The sequence below is a fragment of the Heterocephalus glaber genome, unplaced genomic scaffold, assembly GCF_053883595.1.
Source record: "Heterocephalus glaber isolate CG9 unplaced genomic scaffold, H.glaber_assembly_v1.0 deba00001531, whole genome shotgun sequence".
Taxonomy (NCBI): domain Eukaryota; kingdom Metazoa; phylum Chordata; class Mammalia; order Rodentia; family Bathyergidae; genus Heterocephalus; species Heterocephalus glaber.
This window is the reverse complement of record NW_028258329.1, coordinates 6,631,457-6,654,867: the sequence shown is the minus strand read 5'-3', so window position 1 is coordinate 6,654,867 and position 23,411 is coordinate 6,631,457. Positions and strand designations below refer to the sequence as shown.

Genomic DNA, 23,411 nt, shown 5'->3' with positions numbered 1-23,411 from the left:
GTCTGGGTGTGGCCTCGATGTCCACGGGCACTAGCCACACTGCCCTTACCAAGGAACAGGACACAATAAAGAGAATGGTAAAATGACAATGTGATGGGTGAAGGAAAAGTAAATCAGGAGCTTTCAACTTGCTGTGTTCAAATAGCCCAGCTACAGTCACTCAACCCATGGCTTGAGCATCTCCTAAGCCCATCCAGCAGAAAGACAGGCTGAGTGGATTCCTTCCAAAGCCAAGGACCTCATCTGTACAATCTGGGAGACCACAGCTTGGAGAGTAACAGACACTCTATACTCAGGACACCACTTCCCCAGATGCTGCACCAGGCGGGGTCTCTCCTGACCCAGAGTGGGAAATCCAGCCAATTGCTTGGCTGGGGCTGTGACACATCCTATGTGGGTCTACTCTTGATTCTCAGTTCACAAACTTTGGTAAGAGGACCCAGAAGAGTTCAGGCAAGGGTCAGGACTTCGTACAACTGGGCAGATAGCCTGCATTTGATTCTGTTGTATCTTTGTGGTATGGTATTTCTCTTTGATAGTGACCCTGAAGGGTAATACGATAGATATTCTTCCCTCATTCCCTGGAGCCTGGCACAGATGAAAGTTAGTTTCCTATCTGTACTGACAGGATTATCACACCCACTCTAATGGGTCACTCAGATGTCAAATGACCTAGTGTTTTTTAAAGGATTTTTACAGGGAGTCTCCTAAGAATACTTTTCTCCTTCAGCCTTCATGTCCTCCCCCGACCCGGGTCACCAGTTGATTTCTATCTGTCCTTTATGGCTTGAGGCTATCTTATATGTCTGCAGGCCTGGGTGAGGTGCCACGCCAGACTCTGGGGCCCCAGAGCACCTCTGCTGAGCTGCAGCTAACCCACGCTCACAGGGGCTCAAGCTGTCTGCCTGGGGGTCTTCACGTCAACTGTAATGAACATGTGACAGCTACCTTCCATTTCTGTGTATCTTGTGTGTTTAAAATATATATCTGTTTGAGCTGGGGATTTAGCTTAGTGGTTCTGCCGCCTGCTTTTCAAGTGCAAGGTTCCAAAAAAACCCCAAAACAATAACAACAACAACAACAAACAAAAAACATATATCCATTTGAACATGCGTTTGCTAGGGGAATGGACTTGTGGGTGACCCTTTGCCAATATCTCTGTGTATGTGCATTCCAGGGTGTCAGACCCTGATTATGAGTTTGTATTTAATTGCACTCACATAGGCTGCTAGGAAAGCATCCACATGGGAATGAGCACCACACACAGGTTCATAATAGGTAGGCAGAATCCATACTGATACGGCTCTTTGCTCACAGGCGCCAATGAAAAGAACAGTTTTGCGCTTTAAAATGAAAGTCTGATACATGGAAATCATGCGGAATTTCAGAGCATTACAGGAGGGTGAAGCTAGCTATATTTCTCCAAAGGAAGTTTCTTAAGGCTTTTGGGCCTCCAAAGTTAGAGGAAAACATACTGTTAAGCTCCAAGTCAGGGTGGGGACAATGGCCATGCCAAGGAGGCTTCCCCTTGGCTGTGTCCTTCCATGAAGGCCCCTCTGTCAGGGCCACACATGCCTGACCTTGGCAGGCAGAAGGCTACACTGTCTACCCACAGAGGAAGCCCAGCACAAGGTGGACAAAGAGAGGAGGCCAGAGAAAGAGCATGACTGTGGGCAGGTGAATGATCTGCCTAGGCCAAAAGGCCAGCGAACAGATCAGCGTTTCAGAAGAGAGAGGATGCTTCTGCTCCTAATCTGGGGCCTCGTAAGCGAGCTGCTTTGGTGCATGCAGTGGAGGTTTTCAAAGGTGTGTGGCAGAACCTTCTTTAGTGTTCAACGGAACCACCCAGAGGCAGGAAGTAAGGTGCATGGCTCTGTTCAACCTGCCTATCATAGAGTGGCACCACTGCAGCTGGTCCATTTATTGGAGCTCGGTAAAACATTCAATTGAGAGTTCATTCAATAAAGAGTTCTAACACTTTTGTTTAAAAAAAAAAAATCAAAGGCATTGGTAATCTGCTGAGGGAGAAGTTCCAAACTTCTGGCACAGCTACAGTGGACAGGTCAAAGTCACAACCCAGAAGCTGGGGTACTCTTGTTGACCTTTTCAATAAGCATCATTGACAGATGCCACTGGCTGCCACAAAACGGTGTCCTCCAGGGCAGGGGATCTGAAAACCACCTGCCGCAGGCAGCCGGAAAGTGCAAAGATGATGCAAGCAGAGAGACTAAGAAGTCTCACCAAATGGATGCTGGTGTACCTCCGCAAGGCTGCTGCTGGGAAAGGTCCAGGTTTGGAACCAGGACCCTGGGTTGCTCTGGGGTCCCCAGTTGGCAGAGGCATCTGAGCCCTTCTGGCTCATACAGCTCACACACATTTTACAGGTGCATGTAAATGCTATCCTACATTTCCTGACACCAAATTCAGAAACAGAGAAAACCTCACCCATCAACAGGTAAAAATGACGTGGCAGTGCCTTTGCCACCTCCTCTGACCATACATCAGATGGCCCGACAAGGAAGCTGACATGGAGCAAGCTAGGCACTACTGATTCGAGGACACTGGGGCCGAGCTGCCGAGCAGCAGGAGCTGTTTCCTTGCACGGGCAAACTAGTCGTCACTTCTAGGAACTTAAAGACTTCATTCCTCTTTGTCTTTCAGAAATGAAAAGGAAGTGGCAGCTCACCAATCCATTATCAGCTTGACCTTCAATAGGAAAGGCAGAGATCCGTGAAACCCTAATGTCTGGGCCAAGAGGCACATGTTGCCTGTTTTGTCCACATAGGAGCCCCAGCGCCAGTACTCACCGGTCCCCCGGGAGTGGCTGAAGTCACCCTTCACCACTCGGCAAGTCTTGCCATCCCCACTGCAGACACCACACCGGTCTTCCTTGGCTGCAGACCCGATGATGCCATCACAGCCGATTTTCTAGAGAACCAGAGGGCTATGTTATTTTAAGACTCAGAGGGGTTTTAAAGCAGATCCCCTGAAGGGCTGATTCTCCATCAGGCCCAGCAGGCACAGTGCCTGGGCTCCCCAATACTTTAGAGGTCCAAGAAAATATTTTAATTCTTTTAAATTCAGAAGAGAAAAAAATAAATAGAATCCAGCCTGGATTATATTTCGTCTTTGCACTCACATACTTATAAAATACATATTTCTAGCATGTGCTATAGAGGAAAAGGACCCACAGATGTCACCCCACACTCTGAGCCCTGGCTGCACATTAGGGCAGCTGAATCAGAGGCCCTGATAAGAAGTAAAGCTGCTCCCACACACCATCTGGTGCAGCCACAATTTCACATGCTCAATGTTCACTTTGGGGCCGTGTGAGTCACCTGTGTCTTGGGTGGAACAACCAATAGTCTAAGCCTACAACAGAAACTACACTGCTGTCTGCTGAGAAGGGGAAGGCCCAGAGTCCAGGGAGGCAAGGCCAGATATGTGCCCCTAGTTTGCACTTAGGAAGACCTGGTCAGCAAAACATCTGCATCTCTGAAACTTTCTCAGTAAGTTATTTCTGGGACCAGCAGGAAGGCAACTCCAGCTGGTGGGTCTGGGATGTCCAGCCATAGAGTCACAAGAAGTAGAAAATGGCACCTCTTGTTTTTTCTCTACCGCACTCACACACACATTTGTGTGAATACATGAGAATTTTGTAAAATGCAAACTAACCTAAGTTTATGTTAGATAAACACAGAGTGTTTATTCACTTGTTTATTTACTAGTTAAATTGCTTTCAATGTTCCTCTTCATTTTTGTCTGTTAAGCAAAAACTCCCAGAATAAGAACAGCCCTGCACGCCAGCTATGGTATTGGTGCTTCAAGCCATAAAGGAAACCAGGATCCTAGGATGGGGCAGTTCTGCTTTTTCCTGAGATGCTCTGATAGGAACAGGCTGTGTGCTGCCCTCCTCACTCCCACTCCCACCTGCTGAACAGGACTTGGAGCAATGCTGGCTGAACAGCAGATCCCTGGATCCAAATGCCAAGCCCAGGATCCCCAGTAGAATGAAAATCCTCTGCTTCATCATGGTGACTGTACTCCAACTGGAGTGGGCACCAGGCTCATCTGAAAGGCCGTTAAAACACAGACTGCTAGATTTAATCCTGGAGTTTCTGATCCAATAGATCAGGGCAGGCTTGAGACTGTGTTTCTACAAGTTCCCTGGTGAAGCTGACAGTGCTGTCCTGGGACCACCTGAAGAGAACCATTACATGAGTGTTCACTAATTGAGATGGTCAGATGAATAGTTTTCCTATTCAATAATCCCAGAGCCTCATCCTTGAATGCTTTTGTTTCTATGGGAAAGAACTAATGGGAAATTATAATTGTGTGCCCAAAAACGATAGAATAATTGGGTATATTTCAGTACAGACTAAGAGGTGGTAAGAGGTGAGCTAGTTTAATGTACAAATCATCATTGTAAACACTGAAAAAGGCAGCGTTTGACAAAAGGATCACACTTGTTCACAGTACAAGAACAAGTAAAGGGCAAATTTGGAAGTTTTAGTGGCCCTAGGCCAGGTAAGGAGCCAAGAGATAGGAGTGGATTTCATGGTAGCTGAAGAGTTAGGCAACACATTAAGACACAGATGAAACGTACTAATGAAAAATGAAGACACAGATGAGACGTAGTCAACTGTGACACCGTGCTGTGGCAGACCACTCCACTGCAACCTGGGGGGCACTGGCTGTGATAGGGCTCCTGGGTTCTTCACCTGGCCTCCTAGCTGGCTGCTGAGGGGTTGCTCAGTATAAAATTATTGGGGTTAAGCATGCAAAATGGCCAAGCATAGAATCCTGCTTGAAGGCGGGGCCTCAAGAAATGCCCCAGTGCCAAGCCTGGAGACCATGTGTATGCTGCTCCATGTTCTATCTGAGAGCTCCACCACCATGCTCTCCAGGCTGGAGGCCAGCCACAGGGCCACCGCCACCAGAGCTTCCCCTCGCCCTAGGTGTGTGTCACTGGGACCTGCCCCTTAGGATGCCCCATCTCCCTCAGATGCTCACAACTTTTTTTTTCCTACACAGGCCTCCTGTCATTTCTAAGCCACACCTCTGCTCCGGCACTGGGAGTCTCTGACTTCATGCTTGGCTTGTCTTTCACCTCAGCTGGGACTTCCTGATTAAACAACTTCTGCATACTCTAAATATCTCACTTGGTCCAGAGAGCTTCTCCCAGATCTGATACACGGTGTCTTGTGTGTCATCTAAATTTCCCCTGCTGCCATGCTGTCCTACAGAACACCCAGTGTGTGTTCCAGTGTCTGGCATGTGAATGTGTACAACAAAGACTTCATGCATCGATAATCAAATTCCTCTCTGAGCTTCCTGCTACATCTAAACTCATCGGCTCTTAATCACGCCTTTGCGCCTGGCAGTTAGGTTCCCATGAATGTATCATCTTCCTAACAGATCCTCAGTGCACAGAACACCACGTCTTATAATCTTTGTATTCCTGTCCCGCCACCCCCATACACAGTGGCTGGCAAGGTGTCGAGACATAGTACATCCTCAATAAATGCATAAAAATGATGATTTCTTATCAAGATGAGCCCTGGGCAAAACTGAGAATTAGAGACCCTGTTTTTCAAAAAGGGGTCTCTGCCTCTTTCTTCTGGACCCTCAGACGTCAACTCCTCCTCTAACCTAGGACACTTAGGTCTCTCATACTCGAATTGGGACTTTCTTTTTTTTAAAGTGAACCATACTTCAACTTATAAGCACTGTTAATTTATGAACAAAAGAGATCTATCTATCTATCTATCTATCTATCTATCTATCTATTCTCCCTGTGATGTGATATCACTTTCAATCTACCATAACATCTACCCACACAGCTTTACCCTGAAAATGTAGCATTATCAAGCTTTAGTGGATCTGAGTGAATTAATCCTTTTACCTCCACAATTTTTATGTTGCTGCCAGAAGGCTTCTTGACATTTGCTTTGGATTATGTTGTCTGCTTCCCTCTTCTTTTGCACATATGAGGGTTGACTGAAATATATGAATGTTTCAATTTTTAAAATTTATTACAGTAAAAGACACATTGCCATTAATTTCCCTTAAAATACTCCCTTTCGCTTCAAAGACACTAATCTCACCATTCTTGCCGCTTTCCAAAGCAGTTCTGGAAGTCCTTTACCCCTGAGTATCTTCAAGAAGTATGATCAAGAAGAATGCTGCTGTCGGGTGCCATCCAGTGGAAAGACAGGCTTGAAAAAGCATCACGGTGCACATTCACTCGAGCTGGCAACGTGTGACCACTGGCTCTTCCTCAAAGTCAAAATGACCTTGAAACGTAAGCATTTTGAATCAACTCAGGACACTGAGGCAGCCAGCACAGCATGACTAAAGACACTCATGAAAGAGGACTTCTAGAACTGCTTTGGAAAGTGGCAAGAGTGATGAGATAAACGTGTTTGAACCGAGGAGGAGGGTTTTGAGGGGGATTAAAGGCAATGTGTTTTACCGTAATAAACTTTAAAAAACACCCTTCACTTCATTTTAGATCACATCTCCTATGAGTGTGCCAGCTGGAACCGAATGCAGCAGGTTGCCAGGGGGAGTGGGGACATGGCAAGAATGGAGCACGTGGGCTGAACGGAGTGTGCTGGGTAAGCACTCTACCACTATGCTAACCCTCTGGAGCAGTACTTGCTTTCTTGAACTAGTAGCTGCCTTCAACTACTGCCTCATCCTATCTGCTGGTTGGAGGAAGATACTGACTTCTTCGAGTTTTAACTGAATACAGATTTTGGGCCAGCTGCATAGCTGTCAGGCCAGGATTTATTGGGCTCCTGGTAATTTCCACCAGGGCCTATAATGTTCATCTTCCTCTTTCTTGACTTCATCCTCATTTTGCTAAATTACATGTAATTGCTCCAGAATGAATACATGGAAAATCAAATTTCCAAGCTCTTCTACATCTCAAAATTACTTTATTTTGTCCATGTGCTTGACTGATAGCATGGCTTTATGCAAAATTCTCTAACTGCATCAATTTTCTGCCAGGGTCAGTTTTCCTGTTTATTTTTCTTGGTCTTTCCTGCTCATGCTGCTGATTTTCTTCAAATAGCTAATGATCTCTGGTTGCTCAGTCATACTGGAGAAGGAGGAACAGCAAGGCCAATGGAAGGAGATCTATAACTGATGGTGGACAGTGTGGCGTGGTATGTTTCCTTTCTGGATTAGTGGGAGGGAAGCTGGAATCTATCCTAAGCCCAGAAGGGTAAGTGCCTTGAGCACAAAGCCCATACCTCTTGCTCTGGTTTTTCGTGAACAATGTGCCTCATACTTTGGAAGGGAGCCCACTAATATTTTCCCCAGTACCCCACCAGACCAGAGCCCAGCAGGGCTGATGTATGTTGCCCTTGGCTCTTCACATTGTTTTTAGTCAGCTCTTCACTTCCAATCTCCATTCCCCAGTCTAGGACTCTCAGGTTGAGCTTTCTTTTTAGTTGTGACTCTCCACTTGTTCCGCCTCTGGCCTCTGTTACTTTGTTCCTTCAATGACACTTCCATTTATTTGTTATCCAAAGTGAGGTGGAGCAATTCTCTTGTCTGGTGGCCTCTGCTTCCCCCACTGTTACGATTTTTGCAATACTACCTTTACCATGGAGGATTAGAGGGGTGGTTTCCATAAAGTCTTGACACCCACAGCCACACACTCTGGAGAAGTCAGCTGCAGGGTCAGGGTGTCCCAAAGGCAGCAAAGGAGGACAATGTTGAAATCTAGCCCAAGCATCAATGCCTGGTTTGTTTTCCTGCACTGTTGTTATCTCTTCTTTACACAGAGGTACTTGCTTATACTTCTAAATTCTACCAGTAATTCTACTCACCTTTGTACACAAAATTCGCCAATAAATTCTTGACACTGAAAATGGTCCATTGCAATGAGCTCCAGATTCCAGACCCACTCTAGTCCCTGCAGGGGACCATCTACTCATATACCCACTCATTGTTCAAAATTCTTTTTTCAATATGAAATCACAGGCTCCCATCTGGGCCAGCTTTTAGGGAGGAACATAGGTTAATCAGACACAATTCCTCCACTGAGGAAACTTACAGGCCCTAAAGGTTTCTACTGAGTCCAGGTTTTGCACACAGATTAACATCCTAAGGAAGTAGGACCCTAATCACTGGCTACCAGTGTGCATAAGCTAATAAAGCATTAAGGAGAATCCAAGCATATTTAGACCTCAGGTATATTTGGATCTGGTCACTGCCGATTGTTAACGCTACGTGTCAATATGACTCACCCACTGTATGTCAGTAGCTCCAGAGTCAAGCTGTATATAAGAGACTTATTACCTTGGCTTCTCAGCTTCTGGAGGCCAACAGTAGGAATCATTAAGGATGGGATTCTTGATTTATAGAGACTTGCTGAAAAATATACAATGTTTGTGTTTCTTCCCTTCAGTCCCCTCCCACTTTTATGAGTGCTGTTAAATTTAATTTCAGCATGTTAAGTAATTTGTGACTCACTGGAATGAAACTTAACTCACTCCTCATAAAATGGAATAAAATGATATTTCCATGTTTCATGTTATGGTTTGAATCAGCCTGCTATTTGCAGCTTAGTGGAATCTACTCAAAATGCCATGTTGGGGCCCTCTCATCCTACCAACTAGTTACTATGTTCCTTAAAATTTCCCAGTGTTCTTCTGTTACCTCAAAATAGCAAAATTTATAGCTGAAGGGAAAAGAAGGAAAAGCCTACAGTAAGTATGCTGTGATGATGCTTCTATAACTGCTGTCTTACATGTAATATGGATGATTTCTACCTTTTATCCATTGTATTTAATTATATCAGTGAATAGATCCAGATTCTCTGCTCACCATACTTCTGATATTTTTTACAATTATGATTGCTGTTATTTTTTAACCAATTTTCCTTGTCTTATTCATTCATAAACACCACAGGAATCTAGAACATTCTATTTGAGTTACTGGAATGAGGTATACTCTATATGTAGTATTTGGTTTACAAATCTTATGTAAGGATACTCAGTTGGGGTTTCATGAGGTTTAAGAATGGGCAAAGGTCAATCTTCAGGGTCTCTCTGAAGAAAGAATAATGTTTGAATAACAGGAGATGGTCTTTAACTTCCTGCAGAAAGCAAGTTGTTTCTCAAGGTTTCAACCTTGTTAAGTGTTTGCAGGCAGTGCTGCTGCCACCTACTGGCAGGGAGGCTTTTCTGCCAGGATTGATGGGCTGCCTGGAGGCAGTGGGTCACCAAAGTGCACCCATCCAGCGGAGATGACCCAAAGGTGGCCTCCTCATTGGCCAAGTGAGGCTCTCAAGGAGCATGAGACCACATGGAGCATTGCAAAAGGAGTCACTGCCTGCACCTCTGTGCCCCTGACTTTGCTTGGTTAGTGCCAGGCTCAGTGCAGGTGACAACAAACGCAATGATGACATCAGCGATGGAGGCACTGGAGACAGAATGGGCATGGTCTGAGGAGATGGAGTGGCATCTGGAATGGGAAGGCATGTGCCTCAGTGTCACTCCCATCACATCAGCAATGGACCGAATAAAGTTTGTGTTCTCCCCAAATTTGTATGTTTAACTCTGAATCCCAAAGGTATCTGGAAGTGGGCCTGTGGAGGTGATTAGTGCCTGTATAAGAAACCGAAGAGCTCTCTTTGCACCACATGAATACACTACAACAAATCAGCAGTCTGCATCCTGGAAGACGATCCTTACTAGAGCTATGCTGGCACCCTGACCGTGGGCGTCCAGCCTCCAGAACACTGAGAGGTCTACACCATTATGTGGTAGCAGCCAAACTGATTAAGACAACAGGTCCCATGGTGCCAGATGTCCACAGAGCTAAGACTATTCAAATGACTTGAATGGCATCTTGACCTTGTTCCTTCGACTAAAGAACTGACAGTTCTTCAGTCACAGTACAGGAAAGACTTCCTAGTTAAAAATGCTGATCAAAACCAAGGTCATGGAAATGCCCACTGGCACAGACCAGTAGGAGCTGAAATCATGTCTGGTAGAAACTCCCTCCCCTATTGGCTAGACAATTTTGAGGTTCTTAGAAATACTTCCCTGCTGGCAAGAACACTGTGGAAGGTGCTTGGCAAAGGGCAAGTGGTGGCTTGGCTGGTGTTGCCCTAAAGGGCACAAGAGCTCTGACTTGGGAAGTGGTTAGCAAAGGAATGTAGGTCACCGGGCTGCAACACACATGTGCATACAAGATTACCCAGGCAAGCTGGTAATTTAGGAAGGAAACAAATCCCACACTGGGCTTGCCAGCAGGTTTACTGAGAACTGTCAGCAATGCTTCATTTTAGCAATAATGATAAAGGCTTTGTTCACACCACTCCACGGGCAGGGCCTGCACATTCTGTGCTTTGAGGCAGCAGCTTTGAGGGTTCAGCTTGAGCACACATTGCTTCCTCCTTCGCTGGGAGCTTGCCTTGCCAAGACTCTCAGGCATCAAGCATTTATCACCCACACTTATCCGTATTTGATAACAAAACCAGGCGGTGCCAAAGGAGCCTGGGTTTTGTCAAGCTTCACCCTGAAGAATCCCGGTTTGGGACTAGTTCGGACTTTGCAGGGAAACTGCTGCAGGAACCGTCCGTCCTAGACTTCACCCTTGCAGCTATGTCTTCTTACTTCTCTTCTGTCGCTCACCAAAATACCGATGCCTGCACACTGTGCTAGGCACTGGAGAAGCAAAGAAGTTGATGCAGGTCTGCTGCTTGCAGTGGACCTGAGGCTCAGCAGGCCCTCTATACACTCACCATCAAATGAGGATTTAAGTGTCTCTTCCCCACAACCCCAAAGATTCCTACTATTTCAAATGTTTTTAAGTTTCCCGGAGGATTAAAGATGGCTGTTAGCTTTGGAAGATGTGGAGACTGAAGCAACTGGAGCCACATAGCTCCTGAAAAGCATTTTTTTCTTTTCCTACTAAAATTGGAAGGCCGCTCAGTGGCTCTCAGGGGGAGGGACTCCCTCATTAGATCAACACAGGGGTTGGCCAATGGAGGTCAAACTAGGACGTGTGAAAACCGAAAGAAAGACCTGATTTTCCTTCCTATGTTGAATGCGTGGCAATCCTGAGCTGCCACCTCCAACAGGCCTTGGCGGGCTCATGTGCCGAGGATGCACCAGGGAATGTGGCTGAAACAAGAGGAGAGGAGGTGTCCATGGCCAAGGAAGGACAGCTCCTGGGGTGCTGTGGTCAGAATATCTGTGCCAAGACCAGAGTGCTATGCCAGGCAGCATCCCAGGTACTTCCTTGAGAAAATCCATGTCCCTGGCCTCCTGAGACCTCACCTCCACCATACACCCCCTTTGGGGAGAGGCAGTCTCCTTCCAAAGCCCACCAAGGACAAAGAAAAAGCTCTCACCTGGCACTTCCCATGCACACAGAGGTCTGTCTCGTAGGGTCCGCAGGGTGTGCCATCCAGGACCCTGTCGGCCACCAGCAGCGGCGACTCCTTCCCGAGGGGTGAGCAGTAGAGCTCACAAGGCTTATCTGAGGAGGGAAAGGTTGGCAGATGTTGAGATGGGAAGGGGCCTGTAGGCCATGCAGGGCACAGGCACACAAGTAATGGACAAGCACAAAGAAGAGAGACTGGCACAGGTAAAGGTCACAGCAGCTTAGCACATGTCCTCAGGTACACACACACACACACACAGAGCTTCTTTGGACTCTTAAAACAGCACCTTTGAAAAGCCTGACTCGGGTACATGGAAGTGTGGGTAGGAGCCCTGTGGGTTTCCTTCTCCTTTGCTCATGCTTTGCAAAGATGCAACATTGCTTTTCCTGCAGGCTTTAAACACACCAAGGAGAAGAAAGGTACAGCTGTGAGCTGGCCCTGTACAGTTTATGTGTCTAGGCCGAGCCTGGAAGCTGCTGCCATAGTGGAGGTGAGGAAGGATGGTGAACAAGGACCCAACGTGGGGAGCAGGTTCCATGGAGGCTCCATGGCAGTGGCTTTTGCTAAAAGTCTCAGTGTTTCCCTAGCTGCTGGGCAACAGCTGCAGAGCTGTGATATAAAGCTTGGAGGTCCTGAAAGATACCAAGCAGGAGTAAGGTCCTGAAGGGGACTTGGGGCCCGCTAGGACAACTCCTAGAGCCATGTCACTGGGCAGATGGAAGTCCCAGGTCCTGCTGCTCCTGGAACCATGGGAGTTTCCAGAATAAGCTTACATGCTTTTGTCTAGGCCAGTGACAGCAAACCTTTTAGAGACCGAGTGCTCAAACTGCAACCCAAAACCCACTTATTTATCGCGAAGTTCCAATACTGTATTTAAACCTGAATACTGAAGTTTTAGTTTATAAAAAACAACTGTTATTCCATGCTCAGCTGGCGGGGGAACTTGGTTCTTGTGCCGACAGAGAGGGCTCTGTGTAACCCCTGCAGCACACATGCCATAGGTTTGCCACCACTGGCCTAGGCTCTTCCCTCTGCCTGGAAATCCTTTCTTGTACCTAGCTTTATAGAAGGCTGCTACCACACAGGGAACTACCACCACACCAGACCTCTCTCTTCTCCTACCATCTGTGACAATGGGATAAGATAGGCATCTCTATGCACACTCTGCCCAAATCTCCCAGAATGCTTCAGATAATAAATTTGCAAAGAACAACAGCTTGTTGTTCTATAACTGATAAAATCCTATCTACAAAGGAATTTCTTGTAAGGCAGATCCCACTGCCAATGAGATCTAAAAAGGATGAATTTTTAATTACAAGTTAAATATCCCTAATCCAAAAATCCAAAATTCAAGATGCTCCAACTTCTGAAACTTCTTGAGATCTGAGATGACATCAAAAGTGGAAAATTCCACACTTGACCTCATGTGTTTGGTCACAGGCACACTAAAAATATTGTGTAAATTACCTGCAGGCTATAAGGTGTGTAGGAAACAAAAATGAATTTAGACTTGGGTTCCATCCCTAAGATATCTCATTGTATACATGCCAACAGTTCCAAATTAAGAAATGTCAAATTTGACATACTTCCGGTCTTAAGCACCGATGAGATGGGACCCCTTAGGGGTTAAGGGTCTAGAACCTAAGCTCACAGTAAGGGTTTTTGAACAAATGAATAGAGGACCCCCCCATCCGAATCCTAACCCTAAAACCATTAATGGGATTAATCTGCAAAGGAAACCTTCAGTGAGTGGGAGAACTTTATGCCTCCCTGCTGGTCTTCATCTTCACCACCAGCCTTGCCCAGTGGGTCCTTCCGGTGGTCCTGGGTGAGCAAAGGGCAGGGTAGAGAAAGGCTCCTGCAGCTGATGTGGTCTTGGCCTCCCAGCTGGAATCTTTACCAGAGCACATATGTTCAACTCGGCTCTTCTAGCTAGTTGGGGAGATAGATGTTGCTCTGAAGAGTAGACTAGATACCTTTAGTTTCCTAGGTAAGCAAGGTAATGGAGCCTCGACACTTGCTCATTCAACAAGCATGGCTGGAGTCCCTCCCTCACACAAAGCAGCCTGTGGGCACCACTGAGGGAAGAATGATGAGTAATGTGTGCTTTCTGAGGCCCCTGTGGTCTCGAGGACAAGTACAGACCAAACCCCAGATGTGCAATTGTGACAAGTTCCATGAGGGGAGGCTGATGTGAGCTCAGGGAGGGCAGGGCAGAACCTGGAAGGAATGACTCCTTTCCTGTGGGCCACACTGTGGATGACTGTCCCTATATCTAGAAGGGCCCAAGGAAGTAGCCAGAAGAAAGACGACTATGGAAGATGGAGACCGAAACTGAGATCAGCTTCCGGGAGCTCATTTGACAACATTACTGATGGGTTCTTTGGGGTCCGTGGAGGTTTCCTGCGAGCACCATGGGAGCTGGTGGGAGAGAAGCAGCAAAACAGCCCTCCAGTCTGAGTGGATTGGTCTGTATACTGTACACACCGTGCTACCGCTAATGTTTCACTGTAAAGAAGTGCCCCTTGGCCAAAGTGGTTCCAAATTGTGGATCTTAATTACTCTTAGATTGAAGTGTGGACTTAATACTGGGAGTAACGGGGCTTTGAGGTAATTAATTCAATAGCAGGAACAGTCATGATGATAAAAACATAAATGACATTTATGATCTACTCCAGGCCAGGCAGCAAGCTAAGTAGTGCCAAATGCCTGTACATTTCAGGTGCACGCTGTCATCATTCCATCATACACATGGGACCTATGGGATGGGCATGGGCTGCACTCTGACCTCTTCACTGCAGCCTGGTTCTCTTTCAACCATCATTGTTTATATTCTTTGAATGGAGAACTCCTGGAGCCCAGAAACACTGAGGGGCAAAATGGCTGAAAACAAACCACTAGGTCGGTGGGTATTTCTGGCTTCTGGGTGTATACTTTAATGAGCAGAAAGAAAGAAAAGTAGAAAAATAGAGACTATTTTGAGAAAAGCTAGAAAGACCAGCCCGGAAGACATTAAACGTTGTCTGGGCTCTTTGGTGTGAGCATCAGAGAAGTGGAGGCTCTTCACAGCAGGAGCAGCAACTTCCAAGGGACGACATATGCCATAGCCCCCGGCAACTGCACTCGACCGTTCCACCTGAAGACACTGCCTTCCATGACTCAGGTAGCCTGCGATAACCAGGCTCCAGAACAAAGAGCAGAGGAGGTGCTTCCATCCTCAGCTTGGGTGGAATTCCCGCTGTTTGTCCATCTCCCTTTCTGAGGACTCTGCTCAGAATTCAGGGTGTGCCCACTTCTACTGAGGAGCAGCACTATCTCCCAAAGGAACTGAAGAGAACCTTTTCTATAGGCAGAAGGAGGCCCAGAGCTCCTCAAAACTGAATATTCTCTTCCAGTCTGCCATGGTTAGAATAAAAGACCCCAATAAATAACCACTATGGGATGGGTTGCAGCTTTGAGCAGAGTGTCAACACTCTTATTACATTCCCGGTAGCATAAATGTTACACAACTATACATTCTAAGGAGAGAAGCTTGGAGTATCCCTCCTGCAGGGTGGGTGTGCACTGAGAAGAAACTCAGATTGAATCGGTCTGTCTGGAGTCGGTCTGACTTCTCTCTGGTCGCCCTGTTGGCAGGACTTCCTGACTGACTGGAGGGAAACCATACAGGGCATAGAAGATGGGATCAGAGGCCTGAGAGCCATGTGACCACGCCTGTTTGGCAGAGGTTTAGAGGATTCTTCCTGGTGCACCACAGTAAAGAGGAAACTTGTTGCACACAGCACTCCTGAGCTTTCTCTTTGCCAGCAGTTACGGAGTCTTACTAGGGCACAGACACCATCTAATTCTGAGATCACCACAAGTGCTCATTCAAGCTCTGCCTGGCCTTATGTAGAAGACACAAGCTGAGGAGCTGCTCAGCCTCCTGTCCCCAAAACTGCCCACCGGGACTTCATACTAGCTCTCTGGCAGCCAGGCCTCAGTTGACTGGACCAGCAGTGACCACTAGATCGCAGCTGGGCCAATCAGATTCTCTCTTCTTACCACGAGCTCATAATCAGGCCTTATTTGATTGGACCAGCATTGATCACCTGACAGCATTTGGACCAACTAGACTCTCCACTGAGATCTCTGTACCGGGATTCAGATACAGAGTAGTCATTTCTCTTCTGCTGATGGAAACCACAGAAAACTTATACTCTCTTGTCTGTAACTGAGAAATACACAACACTTGGAAAACTCCAAGTGTTTTCTTACACTTGGGGCACACACATTTGACAACAAAACCAGCCTTGACTGACAAGAGTTGGTACACATTCAACAGGGCCATTTGTAGGTTCCATGGTAGAAATGTCCAGGTCTCTACAGAGTCCCACCAGGGATATTACCATTTGGATGATGGCATTGTTTTTACTTTTCTAACACTAAAATCCTTTGAGTTCTGAACCATATCTGGCCCCCCTAAATTTGGACAAGGGATGTAAATTTACATCAGGTGTGCTATGGGATCCCATTAGCCTACATGTAGACAGACCAGTTAGGCAAGAGGATGTGACTCCCATATGTGCGCCCTAGGAAGGTGCTGACATCTTCAGAGGCCCTGGTCCTGGTCCTGGACCCTCAATTTGGCCATCGGGTCCTCTGAGATACTCTCTGTTCATTAAGCAACTATGGACAGCTTGGCTAAGGTGGGGTGGGAAGGCCTTAACTAGCACACCCCTCAACCCTTCAGGGGCTCAGACCTGGAGGGCCTCCTGCCATGCCAGGGAGAGAGCTGGGAAAGCAGCACCATGTTCAGACACAGCTCTGGTTAACCCCTCCAGCTCTTCAGTGGGCGCGTGGCCTGCTGCTGGCCTGGGCAGAGGGCTGTACCCCTGAAGCTTTCCATTTCGATGAGATTCCACTGGGTAAGGCAGGAACAGGGTGGGTCTGGCAACCAGCCAGCTCAATTGGTTTCTGTCTAAGGGCTTTTCCACCCAGAAATCTTTTCTAAGGAAAGTCTTTGTCTTCTTTTGGAGGTGGGTATGGATTTGTGGTCCTGAGTCCTCCCTTGGAAAATCTACCTCTGCAAGAATTCTTTAAAAAGAGAGACAGAAAAGAAAAAATATTGCTTTGCCTTTCTTGAACTGTGCGTCACTCGCCAAAGAATTCTGCAGCGATAGCAGAGCTATGAATAGGGGAGTCATAATGGGCTTCAGAGGAGCCGGGAGCCTGACCACAGGAATCGTTCCTATCACGGCTGAGCTAGAATTGTGCCTTTTAGAAAGCGGGTTTTGAGAGGAACACTTAGAATCTGCCTTCTGAATTGGCCATTTATTATTTTGCTCTTACCCTCGTGAAATGCTCCTTTTGAAAAATGCTGGCCTCTGTTTATAAATGAGAGAGAAATGAAACCAAATATGCAAGAAGTCACGACAATTCTACCCCAGAGGAGAACGTGTGCTGCTGCCTTTATAGAGCCCTGAACTCAGGGTCTCTCCTTTGAAGGCAAAACACTTACGGCCTGTTAGCTGTCCTTATCAAGCAGGGATGTACTTTTCAGATCAAAGGCAGCGGCACACTAGCATAATTATTTATTACTTAGGCAGAAAGAAACAAAAAGCAAGTGGGTGAAAAGATGCATTCTAAACCCAGTGAGGTTCCAAGGAGCCTCCTGTGAGGCTTCCTGAATGAGGACCTGGGCAGACAGAAGTCTCAGCCACTGTGATGATAAGGTGACCAAAGAGCTCACCCATCCAAAAGTGGTTAGAAGGAAAACAGAGGTTTAAACTGGACTTGGAGAAATCTGTGGAAAAACGGACATTGAAGTGGGATTTCTGCACTGAATAAACGAGGCAGAACTTAAAGCAACCAACCAAGGAAAGAATAACAACAACTTTGTGCACACAGTTGAGTAGAAATGAAAAAAGGGTGAGTCTATCTTAGATCTGACTTCAGTAAAGGGGGAGAGGACAAAAGAGGCTTAAAAGCATCTTTATCTTCCTTCTGGGGAAAGCAGAGGTTTGGAAACTTTCTCTGGTACTATCTCACTCCTGATTAGGAGTCTGAATGTGCTGAGATGGCTGGAAGCCCCTTGCCTCCTCCTGCACCGGAGCAATGTTCAGGCAGAGAGAAGCAGGGGACCGTGCACAACTCTGTGTCTCCAGCTGCTCGTGTTCCTTACAAGATCATGGGGTCTGCCCTCTCCTTGTGTGCAGGGCAAGTCAGGGTATGAAGACTGAACTCTCAAATTCGGTCGGAGAAGTGCAATACAGTTATCCATCCCCAAAGGTGGTATTCTTTTTTAGAAAGGATCATGTCCAGAGGAGCTCTCCAATACTTGAAAATCAGTCCCCAGGTGAGGTGGCTGGCGTTACCTGCTATGATTTAGATTTGAGACCATCATGTGCTACATTACAAGTCATCTTAAAGTGAACAGGTCAGGTTGTCCAGCTAAAAGCTACAGATCTGAAGCTGCTATTTCCATCAGTGCCTGGGCCTACCTTTAAATAGCTATGTACATTTGAACTTGTCATCACAGGTAACAGAATGAAAATTTCAGAGGTTCTTCCCATCACGGGGAAGGAACCAAAGATCTGGCACTAGGACAGAATTCTGCCATTGGAGAATAAACACACTGGAGGCTGTCTGAAAATCTGGCCCTCGTTTTCATTCTTCTTAAAGCTCCCTCACTCTGTCTCCATGTTATCATGTTTTCACCAGCCAGGTGATTACTGGTTATTTTCAGAGTTAACTTTACTCCTCCAGAATTGGGGTTGGTTCCCTCCCCTGTGTCAGCTGTAGGAGCTTAGACATGTCACATAAGCTGTCACCTCTCATCTTCTGGACATCTTGCATTGCATATCCAATGAGATCATGTATGGACAGCTAACTTGTGTCTGGCACATAGTATGCTCAATAAATGGGACCATATTGTCAGCATTACAACACGAAGTCATGTTTCCTGAAGAACAGTTTTAGGCAAAAAACAAAACAAGACAAAACAAAAACCCTCAACTTGGTCCTGGGGTTCTTGCCTACAATGAAAAAATATCACAAATCCTACAGAGATATGAGCCACTCCCTGGAGTTTTTTCAGTTACTGGAAATGCTGTGGCAACCCAGTAGCACATAGTCTCTTGATTTAGGAGAAAGTTCTTTCAAAGAAAATACAACCTGTGCTGATTGTCATCTTTCCCAGATGTTATATACACTGTTCTCCAAATTTCCCCAAAGAGTAAAACCTATCCAAGACGAGCCAGGAAAAGAAATGCAGGAGGACATCTTTGCTGCAAAGCAAGACAGCACACACACAAACACATCGCCCTGCTCCTATAGAATCCTGTTCTTCTCAGTCTGTCCTGGTTCCTCTGCACATGGCGCCAGGGGGCAGGCTGCCAGCACACCCTCCTTGCTGCAGTTGGGGGCGCAGGATGAATCTGGCTTGCTGCCTGTCTGAGACAGCTGTCCTTGGGAGATCCTTGAAAGTTGGGTCAAGTTCAACCCCGCTCTTCTAGAAGTGGGGCCTTGGCTGACTTGGGTAGGAAAGTGGAACATCTCATTGGGTGAGTTTTTCTTTTTTGGGGGGGTGGGGGCATCCTGTGAGGTTTCCCAAAGTAGTTTTTAGGGTTCTTGGGGGAGAAGAGAAGGAAACCACTGTGAAAGGACATGCCATAGGGCTTTACCATCAACAACCACTGCTGTCAACAGGCCCTTCTTGCTGCTCAGTCGGTCATGCACTTGGCACTGCTGGTCCCGGAAGCTGGGCAGACCCTTGGGGCAGGGAAGGTTCTCACAGACTGCATGCTCCACGCTGGCACCCAAGCAGTGTGCGCCTCCAGGCCCAGGGCTAGAAGGAAGAAGGAGGTCTGTATTAACCAGGTGATTGGAGCAAACAGCAAGGACACTCTGTTGTCCCTCTTGCCAAGAGGCAGTGGGGATGGGGCAAGGCTTCCAAAGCAACCCTCTCTGTGCAATCCTAGACCCATACTGAAGGCATGTTGACACGATAAGCAGAAAAATGCATCCAAGGACTGGAAATGGAAACAACACAGCTCGTTATCACTACAGCAAAACACACACATTGTTTTGGTGACCTAAAATTTGGCTATTTGTATCTCTGAAAACCCCAAGGGAATTTTTGATTTTTTTAAAACAAGTATTTTTTACTTCTCTGAAATGAAGACCTCTAAATGGCTTGGAGGTGTACTCTGGAGGTTGACAAGTTTTAGGATGAGTGAATAAATGCTCTCATTTACTTTCTAATGAAATACATCGGAATGACTCATCATGGGCTTTGAGTAGAGCCCACTTAAGTCCTGGCTATGAGGGACCTGGCTCTATCAGGGCAAGTGTGAGATCAACGCTACAGTATGAAGTCCTAGGAACTCTGTGACTAGACGAGGGTTTTAGGCAGCTCGAGAGACCAGGCTGTGTTCCCTGACTAAGTCCACACCTACGAGGGACACTGAGGCAGGGCAGCAGGATGCAGAACTGGCTGGCCAGTGTGGCTCTTCCCAGCTCCTCCACAAGGCTCTGCGCTATCCTTGGAGAATAGCAACCTGGGCAACCTCAATGGTTCCATTCATCTCCTTGGTGGCAAGCACATCGTGAGGGAATAAGATTCCTTGTGTTTGCGCTCTGTGCTTTTTATTGAAATTCAGCATTTAAAAAAAGGGCTTAGCTCACAGTTCCTCCATAAATTTTTACAAACTGTTCATACCAGTTGGCAGCATGATATTCTGGCCACTAATTCTTGAGGGTCTTTCTTTTTTTCCTTTGCCATTTCTCACGCTTGAATGGCAAGGCCACCGTATGATTATAGCTTTAGGGAAGAGATACAACAGAAGGGGGCAGAAGTCTGCAGGCTTTTATCTTTATACCACAAGCCAATGAAGCTTTTTAGATAAAGGGTGAGAGAGGAAATATTCCTGGTTTTGTGAGTCATACAGTCATACAACAGAGCCATTAAACTCTGCCACTGTAGTACAAAGGCACTCAGAGACAACTTGTAAAAGAATGAGTATGGCTGTGTTCCAATAAAACTTTATTCATAAAACCAGGTGGCAAGCCAGATTTGGTTTACAAACCAATTTGCCAGCTCCCAATCTACCCAGATGTATTGGAGAAAATTCCCCAAGTAGAATAAAGGGTCCTTTTTATCTCTCTCTGTCCAATTCATATGAATCATTCCCTCCTCTGGGCATGGAAGAGGCCTAGGGAGATCATACACATTGGTGGGCCTGTCAAGGGGTCCTGAGGATTCCTGTGCCATAAAGCAGTGTGGAAGAAGCAGAGGTCTGGCCCTAAAGAGCTGCATGGACCAGTAGGAGAGACATCTTCATGGCAACAGGTAAGTTCCCATGACTGGGGACCAAGAAGGGATTAGTGACATACCAGATGTCTTACGGCAAGCGGTTACAAACTGAGTTGTGTCCCCATCTCCCTAATGTATATGTTGAAATCCCAACCCTGCTCAGAATGGAACTTTATAGGATCACTGAAGATTTTGTAATTAGTTAAGATGAAGTCACAACGGGGTTGGGTGAGTCCCTAATCTAATATGATCAAATCTAATAGTGTCCTTATAATAAGGGGGATCTGGAGACACACACACGGGGCACACCACAAGAAGATGAAAGCAGAGATGCTCATGATGCTTCTACACGCCAAGGAACACTAGAAATTGTCAGCAAACCACTATCAGCTGGAGAGAGGTGTGGACCAGATTTGTGTTGTACCTCAGAGGGAACCAAACACACCAGTGCCTGGATCGTGGACTCCTAGCCTCCCCAGCTGTGAGAAAATAAAACTGTGAGCTGTTGTTTAAGCTACCAGTCTGTGGCACTTGGCTATGGCAGCCCTAGCATACAAGTTGAGCAGACAACCCAGGGATCAGATGCAACCACATTAAGTGTGCACAAAGATTCAGAAGGGACCTGACCACGTCTTACCGACGATGGAAGCAACGCTCCAACAGACAGGTATGAGATGGCAGTAAATGTAACACATAAGAGCTCTTGCTTCTAGCTCAGTGAAAGCACTGCCCGCTGGGCATCATGAGGCCAAAAAGGACAGCCTGGAGAAGGAAGGGTTTTTATGGCGCTTCTCTATTATCAGTCCCCAATATCTGGTCTCGTGGGCTTTCTAAACCCCGATGGAGTAGAAGCTTAGATGTGAAATAAAATAGCCAGAACAGGCCTTTCACAAGGAGAGAGACTATCCACATGACACAGAAACACACAGATGTTCAGCCCCATGACTGATAGGTGAAATCCACAAGATGCTGCAACCAACCCACTGGAATGGCCACAGTGTAAAAGACTGATGGTAACATGAGCTGGGAAGACACGGAGCAACTGGCGGCCTGCCACAGCTCATGGCAGTGCAGAAGGGACGGCCATTCTGCAAACCTGGACCGGAAGTAGCACAAGGTCACACACATGAGCCAGTGACTCCCCGCCACTGCTCTGACATGCAACTGCCTGCATGCCCTGTGCACCCAGTGGAGGGTGATGGACCATCACACTGCAGGGCATAGTACTTTTCTGCAGGTTTCATTTTGAGAAATATGTTTCAAATGAACAAAAGAATAAATTAGAATGGCCTTGGTGAGAAACTGGAAGAGTGGAGGGAAAGGTGAGTTCCACTGCAGATCACCCCACTCTCCTGCAGGGTGAGGATGGTCTCCTGCTGGGGAGGTCTGCACAGTGCCTGGACTAGACCACCGGACGGATTTAAGCTGAGAGCCTGGCAGTAACAGAGATGCTGAGATGAAAGGGATCGCAAAGCACCAAACCTGGCCCTGCCCGTCGGAGGGGATGGACACAGAGAACCAGGGGAGGCTAGAAGCGAAAGGAGCCAGCTGGTGGCAGCTCATTTATTTTTTGCTTTTCCTATTAAGTGAAGATAGATGAGAAGAGAAAGCCACAACAGCCGTGCAGACCGGTATGGTATGCCATCCAGACACGGCGAGCTCTGCAGAGCTGGCAGTTCTGGCCCCTGCCCTGGCTCTGTGAGCTCCTGTGAGTCAGCAGGGCAAATCCCAAGGGTCTGGGAGGTGGTGCAGGGCCCACCTTCAGGGTAGCAGACATCCTAGTGTTAAAGCCTCCTCGGAAAAGGTATTCAAGCACTCTGTGGAACTGACACTTATACCCAGAAAACCTGGAGTTTTGAGAATCACCCATAGGTCACTGGCACAGCGAAAACATTCCTGGGGTCTCACTGTGGAGGCAGAAACCAATTGCAGCCATAGACTTCATCCCTCCATCCCTGTACCTACAGAGTCTTGAGTGACTACCTGATTCCCCTGCCTCTGTGGTGCTCACGGGGTCCTACACTGCAGACGGGTCCCAATTCAGCCCAGCTCTGTCTCTGTTCTCCTTCCCATTCTGACCTTGCTGTGAGGAGCTGGCTCTCTACACAAGGGCACCTGAACGTTTCTCCACACCACGCCTCCAACAAGCCTTCCATGGGCACCGGAAATGGAATTAGAGACGAATTTTCTACCTTGTATTTTTTGGGTGTAACTCCCACTAACAACAACACAAATGGCAGGAGAGGACAAGCCTAGGAAGCCGGTTTAGAAACTCGGATGGTCCCCAGGGCCCCTCATGTCACCTGGTAAAAAATAAAAACTTCAATAGCTATAAAAGACCAAGACTAGGAAAAAAAATGATGGGGTGAGAGGGGACTCTCTTGCCAGTATTTTTGGACAGTGAATAAACCAGCTGCAGAAGGCAGGGAAAGAAGCCAGGCATGTGCAAGAAGAGGGGAGAGAGGGTCATGGGAGCATTCCAAGCCTGAGCTGCACAGGCAGGGAGCACTGGCCATTCTTTCGAAATCCTGAGGCAGTGAGCCTGGTGATTTAAGGAGTGAGACAGAGAGGACACTGTTTTGGTCAGAACTTGGCTCTGAGGCCATAATCAGCTGTACTTTATAACAATCACCGCATCAGGCCATTGTGCAATGCATGCTGCACACAGCAAGCCTGGACCCCATACCGAGCTGTCCACATCCC

General features: G+C 47.0%; 1 protein-coding gene across 7 annotated transcripts in view; it reads right to left on the bottom strand.

Annotated features, from left to right (window-relative positions):
- Positions 1-23,411, bottom strand: part of Adamts17 (ADAM metallopeptidase with thrombospondin type 1 motif 17) — a 321,741-nt gene that overhangs the window by 103,194 nt on the left and 195,136 nt on the right. For all 7 annotated transcript variants that reach the window (XR_015441655.1, XR_015441659.1, XR_015441658.1 and 4 more), the window contains 3 exons: positions 19,078-19,241; positions 11,381-11,508; positions 2,808-2,928 (listed from right to left, as the gene is read on the bottom strand). Coding sequence is in view for 2 of the 7 variants with exons in the window: in XM_004852682.4 (XP_004852739.1) it covers positions 2,808-2,928; positions 11,381-11,508; positions 19,078-19,241 (413 nt within the window). In the remaining 5 variants the exon portion in view is untranslated. The remainder of the gene's footprint in view (positions 1-2,807; positions 2,929-11,380; positions 11,509-19,077; positions 19,242-23,411) is intronic.